The sequence below is a fragment of the Podarcis raffonei genome, chromosome 14 (assembly GCF_027172205.1).
Source record: "Podarcis raffonei isolate rPodRaf1 chromosome 14, rPodRaf1.pri, whole genome shotgun sequence".
In the NCBI taxonomy this organism is placed as follows: domain Eukaryota; kingdom Metazoa; phylum Chordata; class Lepidosauria; order Squamata; family Lacertidae; genus Podarcis; species Podarcis raffonei.
In genome coordinates this window covers 16647452-16660179 of record NC_070615.1, presented here as the reverse complement: position 1 = coordinate 16660179, position 12728 = coordinate 16647452, and the positions used below count along the sequence as shown (strand labels likewise).

Genomic DNA, 12728 nt, shown 5'->3' with positions numbered 1-12728 from the left:
GTCTTCCTGTTAATCCACAGTATCTAGGGAGCAAGTCAATCTCTGAAATAGCCAGTCTAGTTCTAAACTTATATCCAGCGATTTTTATTTTATTTAGATTTGTACTCCATTCTTCAAATTATTATCAACACCATAAAATAACTGAAGTCTTCTGGCACCTTAAAAAGATGATCCAAACTTCTTAGGGCTTAAGCTCTTGTGTAGTCATTAAATTGGAAGGGACCCAAGGATCATCTAGACCAACCCCCTACAATACAGGAATAACCACATGTTGTTCCCCATCCAGTTTGAAACCATACCAGACTCTGCCTAGCTTTGCAAATGTGCTAGCAGTTTTCTTGCTGCAGCACTATGGAAGCTGTTTCTTTAATAAATCTGTTACTCTTTAAGGTGCCACAAAACTTAGTTGTATTTGCATGGCTAACTGGAAATAAAATGACTAATACAAGCCTATAAAAGACAAAAAAATAATAATCCAAGTAAAACAAATATTAAGGGTTTGCCTGGTGCCAGCAAAGCATTCCAAAGCCAGGACACAAAGTGCTGGAAAAATCCTCTCCCCCAATAACCACTTGCCCCAGCTCAGCGCTCAGGGAAACCCAGAGGAGAAGGGTCTGATTAGTCCCTTTTAAATTATATGAAGGCCTCTGTGGATGCAGCACCCCTTGGCTAAGGTTCCTCACTCAAGAACATTCTGTAATGCATTTTCTTGTACTGTAACTAGATTACATGTTCCCTGTTTCAAATGAGAGAAAAGAACAGAAGAAAAGTCTCAAACTCTTAAAAGCAACCCGTTTTTGGCCAACCAAAGTAGCATCTTTAATAAGCGTAAAAAAAGTGGATACCTGCAGTTCCTTTTTGTGCACATTAACCCTTATTCATGAGCAACTTGCGCGCACACTATGTGTTTACCATCACTGCTATAGTAAAAAAGGTAAAGGTCTTGACAGACTCTAGGGTTGTGCGCCCATCTCACTCAAGAGGCCGGGGGCCAGCGCTGTCCGCAGACACTTCCGGGTCACGTGGCCAGCGTGACATCGCTGCTCTGGCGAGCCAGAGCCGCACACGGAAACGCCATTTACCTTCCCGCTAGTAAGCGGTCCCTATTTATCTACTTGCACCCGGGAGTGCTTTCGAACTGCTAGGTTGGAAGGCGCTGGGACCGAACAATGGGAGCGCACCCCGCTGCGGGGATTCGAACCGCCGACCTTTCGATCGGCAAGCCCTAGGCGCTGAGGCTTTTACCCACAGCGCCACCCACGTCCCCACTACTATAGTACTACCTACCTATTCTGCTCAAATGCTGAGTAAGTTCTCATTTGTCTCTTGGCCTTATGGGATAATTGGTCTTTTTCAGTCCACTGCAATGAGATTCCTTATAGCAAAAATCTATGGAGGTGTTATACTGCAGTAGGCTGGGGTTTTCCCTCTGCTGAATTTATATATGGCGGGGAGGAATTAGCAAACAAACAAACTCAACGCTTCCACCATAAGTTTTCATCCTCCGAACTTGAATTTCATTCCCTTTCTACAGCCACAGTAAATACCTTTAAAAGATTGCCTACAGAAGACTTTTATCCCTTCTCACAAAAATGATATTTACATAGCTTTCAACATTTTGCTGGTTTGGGGTGCATGGTATTAAAAGAGTGAGTTCCGATGTCATAAATCCTTGCATCATCACAGGAGCTTTAGAGAGACATGTAGCACCTTAAGGACAAGCTAATGTATGGCATAAGCTTTCATGGGTCCACTCCATCATTTTATTATTTACATTTCTACCTCACCCAACGGAGTCCAGGGCAGCAAACAGCGATGAATAAATAAAGCCTAGTGAGAACACATACAAACATATCTAAAAGCTTTTTAAAACACCCACATGCCCTCATAAGCTAATAATTTCAAGATTGCCAGGAACAGTATTTTTCGGCCAACAAATGCCTGGGCAAGCAGGAATGTTCAAAAATTCCTCCTGAATGTTAATCATGAGCGTGTTATATGTGGCGAAAAGAGGTCAGAAGGAAATGCAAATGCAAAATTCAGATGGGATGATGATGATGATTACAATTTGTATACAGTGGTACCTCAGGTTAAGTACTTAATTTGTTCCGGAGGTCCGTACTTAACCTGAAACTGTTCTTAACCTGAAGCACCACTTTAGCTAATGGGGCCTCCTGCTGCTGCTGCTGCACCGCCAGAGCACAATTTCTCTTCTCATCCTGAAGCAAAGTTCTTAACCTGAAGCGCTATTTCTGGGTTAGCGGAGTCTGTAACCTGAAGCGTATGTAACCCGAGGTACCACTGTACCTCCCTATACTTGCAGGTCTTGGGGCGGTTTGTAACATAAAATCACAATATAAAAGCAAAATACATAATATAAAACAAGAACATGCCTCCATCATGAACCTCTTCCCACCCTGAAAATACTTCCAAACTCAACCCACCCACCCCCACTGAAGGCTACCCCCCTCCTCACTCCCACCCTGAAATAGGGGCCTGGCCATATTTCCCGGCCAGCCCAGCTGCCCCCTCTCATGTCACCTGTCCCAATCTCCCCACCACCACTGGGGCAGGACCCCCAGTATTATGTAATTGAGAGCCCTTCACAAAAAGAAGCTGCCAGCAGGGACATCTTGCCTTTGGAGAAATGCTATACAACTTGCAAGTCTACAGAAGCAGTCTAGACCTTTATCTAACCTGAATTGATTGGTCAAAGCACAGGTGATCATTTGGAGTCAGCATCACTGCTTGATAGCCCTGCAGAGAGCACTATTCAACACCTGCAAAGTCGATCCCATTGAATTAAATGGGGCTCAGTCCCAGGTGAGTTGGAACAGAACTGCAGCAGCCCTAGTTTTTTTGTGTGTTTTTCTTCGGCTAAAGGCTAGTTTAGTTTTGGATGAAGGTGTGAAAGAAGGGCACGCAGGCTTGGAATTTTGCATCGACGGCAACTCCTGAAACCTCGGCGAAGGAGAGAAAATAAATAACGCAAACCAGGTTATTCAGAGTACAGCCGCCGGGTAAATTTGGAAAGCAGACGCGAGGTGCACGTCCGGTGTGTGTTTATTAGGATGAGTAATCCTTATTTTTATTTTTAATGGTTTTGGGTGCCTTGGAGACACGGTGAAGCTAAAAGCAAGGATAGAAACGGGGTGCAAAATTGATTGCAAGCTGAAGATCGCTCTTTGCTAAGCAGCTACGCGGGAGGGAGGTGGCCTCGCATCATCTCGCCTTGGGGACAGCCTAAGTTTTGGCACTTAAAATGCAAAGAGGCTGAAGGGCCGCAAGCCTCGCAGCTAGTTACATTGCCTTTTTCCAAGTTGGCTGCAGTTGAAGGCGGCGGAGGCGTCTGCTGAGGAGGAAGAGAGATAGAGAGAGGCCGTGCGGGAAAGATCAGCTGCCACCGTCCTTTGCAAGATGTTGCACAGACGACGCGACCGTCCAGGTGAGGAGAGAGAGGGTAGGACTCGAACCCGCAGCCCAGTTCCACGTAGAGGGGTGTGGGCGCCGATAGGAAAGCGTGGCAGCCCAAGCTCCTCCTGCCTGGTCCTTTAGCTCCTCCCGGAGACTCCCTCATCAGGGCGCAAAAAGAGCATTGCAAAAGTGCCTCTCTGCCTAGGTTCAGACCAAGGCTGTCCGGCCCGCTGCGTTCTCTCTTGGGATAAATGTCCACTCACGTTACTCAGGCTCCCGTGTGCACGTGGATCGGGCCGGGCGGCGGGAATCCTATGGGGGCATCCTTGGGGGGGGGGCGGGGCAGGAAGAGTACGTCTCGTGCCCCTTCTTGCGGCTGACTCCCGAGTAACGAGAGCAAGTGGATCGGGGCCTATTCGGCTGGAAATCTAGGCACGCTTAGGGGGAATGATGGCTTCGGTGGGACTTCCGGCGAACTGCGCCTAAGCTGGGATGGACTAGCTCGGCTGCGATCCTAAGGACACTTCCTTGGGAGTAAGTTTCATTTCAGTTAGCCGGATGGACTCGCTTGCCAAATTTAACTGCGCCTGGGGATCGAGCCACAAGGCTGCAATCCCCGGCACACTTTGCTGGGGAGCAAACCTCAACGGAGCTTGCTCTTGAGTAACCATGCATGGGATCGGGACTGCACGAAGAGCCACCTCGTTGCGTCCTTCCAATTTGGGGAGGATCGCTTTGGGCTGATCTAGTGCAAAAATCATGAGGATCCGTGTTTTTAACCATGTTTTTGCGCCCCTGCGGCCCCACGAAACAGTTGATGCATGATTTTATGCTGCCTACAGAGTAAGACATGGTCTACAGTGTCATGGTGGTTTTATTTAACTTGAATGAAAAAATCATATGAATTCATGAGGATCCGTTTAAATCAGCTGGATCCGCCTTTTACCCTTTTTCATGGCTATGCAGTTTGTTAATGAGTGATCCAGGATAGGAGTCCTGGATGCGCCAAGGAATCTTCCAAGGCACGTGCGCGCGTTCTGGAACAGTAAGCCTTTAAAGCGCATTTATTTCCACCCGACCCCCCAAAGACTTATGGGCCCTGTAGTTTACCCTTCGCAGTGCTACGATGCCCACCAACCCTTAAGAAACCACAGTGCCCAGAATTCTTCCAAGGGGGTGGGTGCGCACCGAATGCGTTTCATCTCCATGTGCGCCCGGCTCATATTCGCCGCCTGCTCAGGTCTTGAAAAGAGAATCCGAGGGGCTGCAGCTGTTGCAAGGGAAGCCTCAGCCGGTTGCCGGGAGGAGCGGCTCGCTTGTCCTTAGACGGTCCTTCCCGCGCCCCTCTTCCTGAGCATTGCAAACATGCCTCGCCTTCCTAGGCAGTGAGAGTGAATGAAGCTCATTCCCTGGACCGGTGGAGGCGGCGAGACAGAGAGACCGTGATCCGGGCATCCCAACCCCCAAGGAGATTTTAGCAGCTGCTCTTCCTGTCTAGGGAAAACTCTGCATTAGCTTCCCGTCTGCAGGGATGGCGCTAAAATGTATTCTGGAGTCATTTCACTCGTCCTGCGGTGGTCCCCACAGGGCAGGACTCTGGGGGTAAGAAGTCCAGCAGAATGAAAGGCAACATGAGCAGGTTGTCATTACAGTTTTAAAGGCTGTTCACTAAAACCATTTCTAGGGGAGAACCTTCCGAAGTCTAAAACTACAGATTCCCAAACTGCACGATTGCAGCCCAGCAACCCTCACACAAGTCCCCCCCCCCCACAATTTGTTGTTCTTGTTGTTTAGTCCTTTAGTCATGTCCGACTCTTCGGGACCCCATGGACCAGAGCACGCCAGGCACTCCTGTCTTCCACTGCCTCCCGCAGTTTGGTCAAACTCATGCTGGTAGCTTCGAGAACACTGTCCAACCATCTCGTCCTCTGTTGTCCCCTTCTCCTTGTGCCCTCCATCATTCCCATAATCAGGGTCTTTTCCAGGGAGTCTTCTCTTCTCATGAGGTGGCCAAAGTATTGGAGCCTCAGCTTCACGATCTGTCCTTCCAGTGAGCACTCAGGGCTGATTTCCTTAAGAATGGAGAGGTTTGATCTTCTTGCAGTCCATGGGACTCTCAAGAGTCTCCTCCAGCACCACAATTCAAAAGCATCAATTCTTTGGTGATCAGCTTTCTTTATGGTCCAGCTCTCACTTCCATACAAACCATGTGGGGTCTACCCATAATACTAAGCTAACAGTTCAATTGGAACAAGCAAGTATGTTGTTGCACAGGGAGAAAATCACAGTCATGAGAGCTAAACCATGATTTATCTAACCATTACAGGTGAACACAGGCTTTTGGTTTGTCTCACTCCAAACAAACCATGAGCTGTAACCAAGGTTTGTTCTTGGCTCTACCACTCATGGTTTGTTTGGGAGAAACAAATCATTTACCCCAAGTTCTGATGCAGCACTAAGCCAAACCATGGCTTAGTTTGCAGTCACATGGCAGCAGCATCAATCACAGCTTTCTCCCTGTCCACCGGAATTCTTGCTGCTACACGATAAGCCGTTGTTTGGGAATGAATGCCTGACAATTCTTTGGCGATCAGCCTTCCTTATGGACCAGCTCTCACTACATCACTATTGGGGAAACCATAGCTTTAACTATATGGACCTTTGTCGGCAAGGTGATGTCTCTGATTTTTAAGATGCTGTTTAGGTTTGTCATTGCTTTTCTCCCAAGAAGCAGGCGTCTTTTAATTTTGTGACTGCTGTCACCATCTGCAGTGATCATGGAGCCCAAGAAAGTAAAATCTCTCACTGCCTCTATTTCTTTCCCCACACGATAGCTTGTGGTAAATTGTCAAACTCAGTGTAACTGGCAAACATTGAATTGTGTGTGCTCTATATAATTTGGGGGGCAATTAGCGGGGTGAGTCCACCACACTATTAACTGGCGGTAAGTGGTGGATCTGCTATGCTCTCCAATGATGAAACTGAATGTGAATATGTTGCTCAAAAAACCAGAAAAAATAAAGACTCGTAGAGTTGGAAAGGAGCCCAAGTTTCACCTAGTCCAATCCTTTGCAGTGCTGGAATGAAGTGTATTTTGTGCTTTGTGTAGTATGCTTTCTCATAGGTGTCTTAAGATGAAGTATTATACTGACTGTGGTCTTTTCTAGGTGTCAGTTCATCATTCAATGATGCATCGTGCATGTATAGAACATTTCCCTCATTTTCACATATACACACCCCAAATAGTATCTTAGAATGGTAGAGTTCAGAGGGACCTTGAGGGTCATTTAGTCCAACCTCCTGCAAGGCAGGAATCTTTTGCCCAATGTGGGGCTTGAAAGCTATAAAACATAGGGCATTTTTATTCACCCCAGTGATTTTGACGGGTGAGATAATCCTGGACAGCCATTTTAATCAAAATCTGAGATGTAGTATTTTAAATTTATTTTATGCAGTGATCTGTCATGGAACAACCCAACTGAAGAAGCTAACAGGGGTTACCCAGACCTCATTGCTGGTTGGAAAGGGGTCCCCACAACTGTTCGATGTTCAGGGCCCCATAAACATAGGTCTCCCACTGGCAGGAGCTCTGCCTCTGTGCTGTGGTCCTTCCCTAAAAGGTCAAACATAGGAGTCAGCATTGTAATGCGCCAGAATTGGACCCTGTAACTAAGTTTGTCTACCCTGTGGCAGCAGCTGCCAAGGATTTCAGACAGGATTCCCTCCTTGATCTACCTAGAGCGTGGGTAGGCAAACTAAGGCCCGGGGCCCGGATGCTGCCCAATCGCCTTCTAAATCCGGTCCGCGGACAGTCCGGGAATCAGCGTGTTTTTACATGAGTAGAATGTGTCTGTGGCGATCACACAGGGTCCCCGGATGTTTGACGGTCTATTGATCCCTGTGCCACCACTGTGATTACTTCCCCGCTGCCACCAACCCATTACTCTCGGGTAAAACACTGAGTCCAGATGGTTGTTAAAATTGAACCAAATAAACAAGTTTATTTTATAAGTATTAACAAGTTTATGGTTTCTCAGATAATATTCTTGTCAGTTTCTTAACTTTAGTTTCTTTACCGGCCTATACCTTCCTAATACCTTCTGACTGATTATATCAACTGTTTGAATGACTCCTCTTAACAGATTCTCTCACTCTCCCACATCAGACTAGCAGACTTATCCTCTCTGTGTCTTCTCTAACTCCAGACTGACTTATTAACAACTCTAACTCTAATTCTAACTACTCCCTTTGGGTTCCTATTGGTTAGTCATTTTACAATTAGTTAACCCTTTCCTTATGAACCCAGTATGATGTCACACACCTAGGAGGCAAACACCACAGTGTCCTTTTATTTAAAATGCATCTCTGGGTTATTTGTGGGGCATAGGAATATGTTCATTATTTTTTTTCCAAAATATAGTCCAGCCCCCCACAAGGTCTGAGGGACAGTGGACTGGCCCCCTGCTGAAAAAGTTTGCTGACCTCTGATCTAGACCAGGGGTTGAAACCAGGACCTTCTGCCTACAAAGCAAATCCTCTCCCATTGAGGAAGAAAGTGTACAGATTCCGGAGAGGAAAGCTGTGTTCTATGTTTCTTGCAGGGTTTCCCTGGCCCTGGGCTGCTTCTCTCCTGCTCCCTCCCTCTAAGAAGCTGCTGCCAGCAGGAACAGACCCTTGGGGGACCAGACTGACCCATTTGTTCCTTTGGGAACTTCCAAAGTCACCCTCCCTTCGACCAAGAAGAGGATCTGAGAAATGGGGGCACCATTGGAGGGACCAAGCTTACCACCATGTGCCTGTGTCCAGTGTCCTGGCATTAGCCGGCTGTCTCCTCCTCCTGTCTGCCTGCATGCCGGCCAGGTGCTTACGTAAGACATTTAAACAACCATTTAAATCCATTTCCCTGATGAAATAAATCTGCTTTACCCCTACATGGCCAATGGAATCCAAGTGAATTCCCAGTTTTGTGGATGGGGCTGTTTCCACAAGGAAGCGGAATGTTTGAAGATTCAGGACAGAGCATAGAATTGTAGAGTTGGAAGAGACCCCAAGAGTCATCTAGTCTAACCCCCTGCGATGCAGGAATCTCAGCTAAAGCACCCATCATGAAAGAATGCTTCCAAAACGTTCGAGAACCAAGGCACGGCTTCTGATTGGCTGCAGGAAGCTCCTGCAGCCAATCGGAAGCTGTGTCGGACGTTTGGGTTCCAAAGAACATTTGCAAACTGGAACACTCACTTCCAAGTTTGCAGCATTCGGGAGCCAAAATGTTTGAGTCGCAAGGCGTTCGCCAACCAAGGTACAACTGTACTTCCCTTCATTCAGGGAAGGGCTGCAAACTTTAATAAAAGCAATGCGCTCCACAGGGGCCTCCTTTGAAGGTGACCCAGAAACTACAACTAATCCAGAATGCGGCAGCTAGACTGGTGACTGGGGGCGGCCATATAACACCGGTCCTGAAAGACCTACATTGGCTCCTAGTACGTTTCCGAGCACAATTCAAGGTGTTGGTGCTGACCTTTAAAGCCCTAAATGGCCTTGTCCCAGTATCCCTGAAGGAACACCTCCACCCCTGTTGTTCAGCCTGGGCACTGAGGTCCAGCTCCGAGGGCCGTCTGGCGGTTAAGAAGTGAGGTTACAGGGAACCAGGCAGAGGGCCTTCTCAATAGTGGCGCCTGCCCTGTGGAGCGCCCTCCCATCAGATGTCAAGGAAATAAACAACTACCTGACATTTAGAAGACATCTGAAGGCAGCCCTTTTCAGGGAAGTTTTTAATGTGTGACATTTTAATGTATTTTTAATCTTTGTTGGAAGCCGCCCAGAGTTGCTGGGGAAACCCAGCCAGATGGGTGGGGTACAAATAATAAATTACTATTACTATTGGGGGGCAGCTGAGCCCCACTCCACATAATTGATCTCAAGACATCTCACAGGCACAGTATTTGAATGGTGATGCCCATCAACTTTGGGTTGGAGGGTGGCCTCCTCAGTTTTTTTATTGGTGGGCCAAAGGGACCTTGGCCCCTAGGAGTTGGGTGCTATGATTCAGGAGCAGGGGATCTAACTCAGCTCGAGGGCCACTTTACATCTTGGGCAACCTCCTGGGGGCCACATGCCTGTGCTGGGAGGAACCAGAGGCAGAAGTGAGCAACAGGAGTGAACCTTTAGTTTGTACAGAAAAAGTCAGAGGTTTCCACATACAACCACCCTAATCACTTTGTCTTCCATCCAGACAAGTGTGAGGTATTTTCGCACTGCAAGGACTCAGTCCAGCCAGGCAAAAATACTTGAGGAGGGTACACAATGGGCCATTAAGGGGTGTAGCATGATGATAGAGGGTGTGGACTGGGCCAAATAGAGAGATCCAGAGGCCCACATCTGAGCTTGAGATTCCACATCTGTGTCCTGGCAGCTGTGAGAACAGAATGTCTGACTAGATGGGCCTTTGCCTTGATCCATCAGGGATCTCCTCGGTGCCTTATTTCATGACCGTTTCCCCAGCCACTCTGGATGGCTCCCAACAGAATATTAAAAACGCGATAAAACATCCAACATTAAAAACTTTCCTAAATAGGGCTGCTTTCAGATGTCTTCTAAAAGTCAGGTACAGTGGTACCTCTGGATACGAACGGGATCCGTTCCCGAGACCCGTTCGCATCTAGAAGCAAACGTAACTAACGACGGTATGTCTGCGCACGCACGTGTCACTTTTCGCTGCGCATGCGCATGACGTCATTTTGAGCGTCTGCACATGCGCAAGCGGCGAAACCCGGAAGTTATGCGCTCTGTTACTTCCGGGTTGCCAAGGAGTGCAACTCGAATGTGCTCAACCTGAAGCACATTCAACCCAAGGTATGACTGTAGTTGTTTATTTCCTTGGCATCTGGTGGGAGGGCATTCCACAGGGCAGGTGCCACTACTGAGAAGGCCCTCTGCCTGGTTCCCTGCAACCTCACTTCTTGCAGGGAGGGAACTAGGCAGAAGGCCCTTGAAGCTGGACCTCAGTGAACCTTTCTGAGCTGCTCTTACAGAACAGGGAGGTGCTTATTCATTTATTATATTTAGTATATAATGGGAGAAAACACACCTAAAAGTTATTCTGGGTCCTGAGAGTATATGTTAACGGGGTGCATTTTAAATACAGCTGCATGTGGTCAAATGAATCTTGTGATAACCTATTGGAAAAATAAATATTTTAGGGGCAATGAAGTGCCACAAACAGAGTTCTTACGATATTTATGATTGTTTCAGAAAATAGCCTGAATCCAAACAGTTCTTTATGGGATACAGATTATAAGGAGCTGTTTCAGAGGATTCTCCCAGAGGCCTCTGAATCTTCTAAATTCATGGACGCGCTCAGAAGTAACAGCCCGCTAAGTCGCGAGGAGCAAATGCAGTTGTTAACAAGTCAGAACTTGACGGCGAAGATGGAGGTTGAGCAAGGAACGTGTGATCTGCTCCTGAAGTTTTCCCGATATGTCTTGGTGAAAGCTTTCGGGCCTAGCTTGGCGGCTGCTCTCGTTCAGCGCCAAAGCTGTGACCATCCAGATGACCCACCCCAAATCCAGCTGAATCCTCACAAACTCTTGCATTCCAAAGTAAAGCCTTCGTTCTTACACTGGGTCCATCGGCTGCTGAGAAATGTGGGAGTGGTGGTTGAAATGAATCCCTCCAAGATGCCCTCAAGGAACTGGATGCTCGAAACAAAGAAACATCTGGCTAAGCCTGAAGTGAAACAAAATGGTAGGTGTGCAAAGAGATTGTGCATGTTCCTCTGCAGCAAGGATGGGGGGCGGCTACTTTGTGAGGGGCCATTGACTTTTGGGAAAACCACACAGAGACCATCTTGGATGGTGGGTGGAGCCACAGCTGGTGGGTGGGGCCAGAACCAAAACGGGCGGAGTTTGTAGCATGATATAGCTCTTTGTGTGAACCTTTTCAGCCATTCTGAGAGTCACATGAAGTCCCCATCTGCACCATACATTTTGTCATTGAATTCTACTCAGTATGATCTGGAGTAGATTCCAATGTATCGTTAGCAGAGAAACAATTTACACATGTTGCAGGATTCCCAAAAATAGACCAGAGGTAATTGTATTTAATCCAGCAGAGCTTTACCGCTACTGAATGCAAATGAGCATAAAGGTCACAAATCCAATACGTTCAGGACTGGCACAGTCCATAAGAAATCCAGTTGCAGCAGACTTAACTGAAACTTACAATTACTTATAAGAAGTCTAACCTCAACACTAAGCATACTATGTACAGAACACCACACCAGAAGGAAAAGAGATAGGAAGAGAAAGTGAAACCCTGGCTCCTTCTGGTCCTACTTTGATAGTCAGCATGACCTTGAGTGATGGGTAGGCAAACTAAGGCCCAGGGGCTGGATCCGGCCCAATTGCCTTCTAAATCCGGCCCACCGACGGTCCAGGAATCAGTGTGTTTTTACATGAGTAGAATGTGTGCCTTTATTTAAAATGCATCTCTGGGTTATTTGTGGGGCATAGTAATTCATTCATTCCCCCCCTTCAAAATATAGTCCGGCCCCCCACAAGGTCTGAGGGACAGTGGACCGGCCCCTTGCTGAAAAAGTTTGCTGACCCCTGCCTTGACTGAAAGAGATAACAGAACCAGTTTAATCCAGCTGTACTCAGCTTCTCTGAAGGAATAACCCAAACACCGGGAACCTTCTGCTTCTTTCTTCCACATAGAGAAGCTTCCAGAACCCTCTTGAATTAATTCGAATAGGGAAGATCTCTACACATCAGATCAATACTTTCTGTACTAAGAAATGCAAACTGACACATTTAAAGCGGTATCATACCACTCTAAACAGCCACGGCTTCCTCCAACGAATCCTGGGAACTGTAGTTTGTTATGAGACACCTCTTCCCCTCAAAGAGCTACAATTCTCAGGGTTCTTTAGGAAGCGGCATTGATAGTTAAACCACTTTCTAAAAGGTTCCCCCCCCCCTGCAAAACTTGAGTTTCCCCTTGCCCAAGCCTGTTCTATGTGGATCATGTGCCCTTTTTGCTGTTTGCAAGGGCACTCCATGCCTGGACATTATAAATAGAGCTTGCATCCAAAATGGCATTTCTAAAATTGCCATTTTATGAATTAAGTGGAACATACACAGAGCGTATTGATGATCCCCGGTGCAAAAATGTTTCCATGATAAGATCAATAGGAAAGGCATTAGAGAGGTGATCGGTGTGTAAAGGCGACCTCTGTTGGTTAAAGTGAGATTGCAGCACTTAAATATTTGCATAAATCTATCTTAAGTCTTTTCTTAGAGAAGATCGCTGTGCAG

The 12728-nt window shown here is 47.1% G+C and overlaps 1 protein-coding gene across 1 annotated transcript; it reads left to right on the top strand.

Annotated features, from left to right (window-relative positions):
• The first annotated feature begins 3182 nt into the window (after positions 1 to 3182).
• Positions 3183 to 11331, top strand: LOC128401391 (uncharacterized). The gene is made up of 3 exons (XM_053364364.1): positions 3183 to 3445; positions 8016 to 8282; positions 10666 to 11331. The coding sequence occupies exons 1-3, from the start codon at positions 3418 to 3420 to the stop codon at positions 11322 to 11324; spliced, it is 954 nt and encodes a 317-aa protein (XP_053220339.1). The 5' UTR covers positions 3183 to 3417; the 3' UTR covers positions 11325 to 11331.
• Positions 11332 to 12728: the final 1397 nt, after the last annotated feature.

What these genes read in the sequence shown, in the direction of transcription:
- LOC128401391 (XM_053364364.1), top strand. Translation starts at nt 3,418, where the DNA reads ATGTTGCACAGACGACGCGACCGTCCAG. An exon ending in CAGACGACGCGACCGTCCAG is followed by an intron (nt 3,446 to 8,015) that starts GTGAGGAGAGAG and finishes TGTTTCTTGCAG; the next exon opens with GGTTTCCCTGGCCCTGGGCT. An exon ending in CATGCCGGCCAGGTGCTTAC is followed by an intron (nt 8,283 to 10,665) that starts GTAAGACATTTA and finishes TGATTGTTTCAG; the next exon opens with AAAATAGCCTGAATCCAAAC.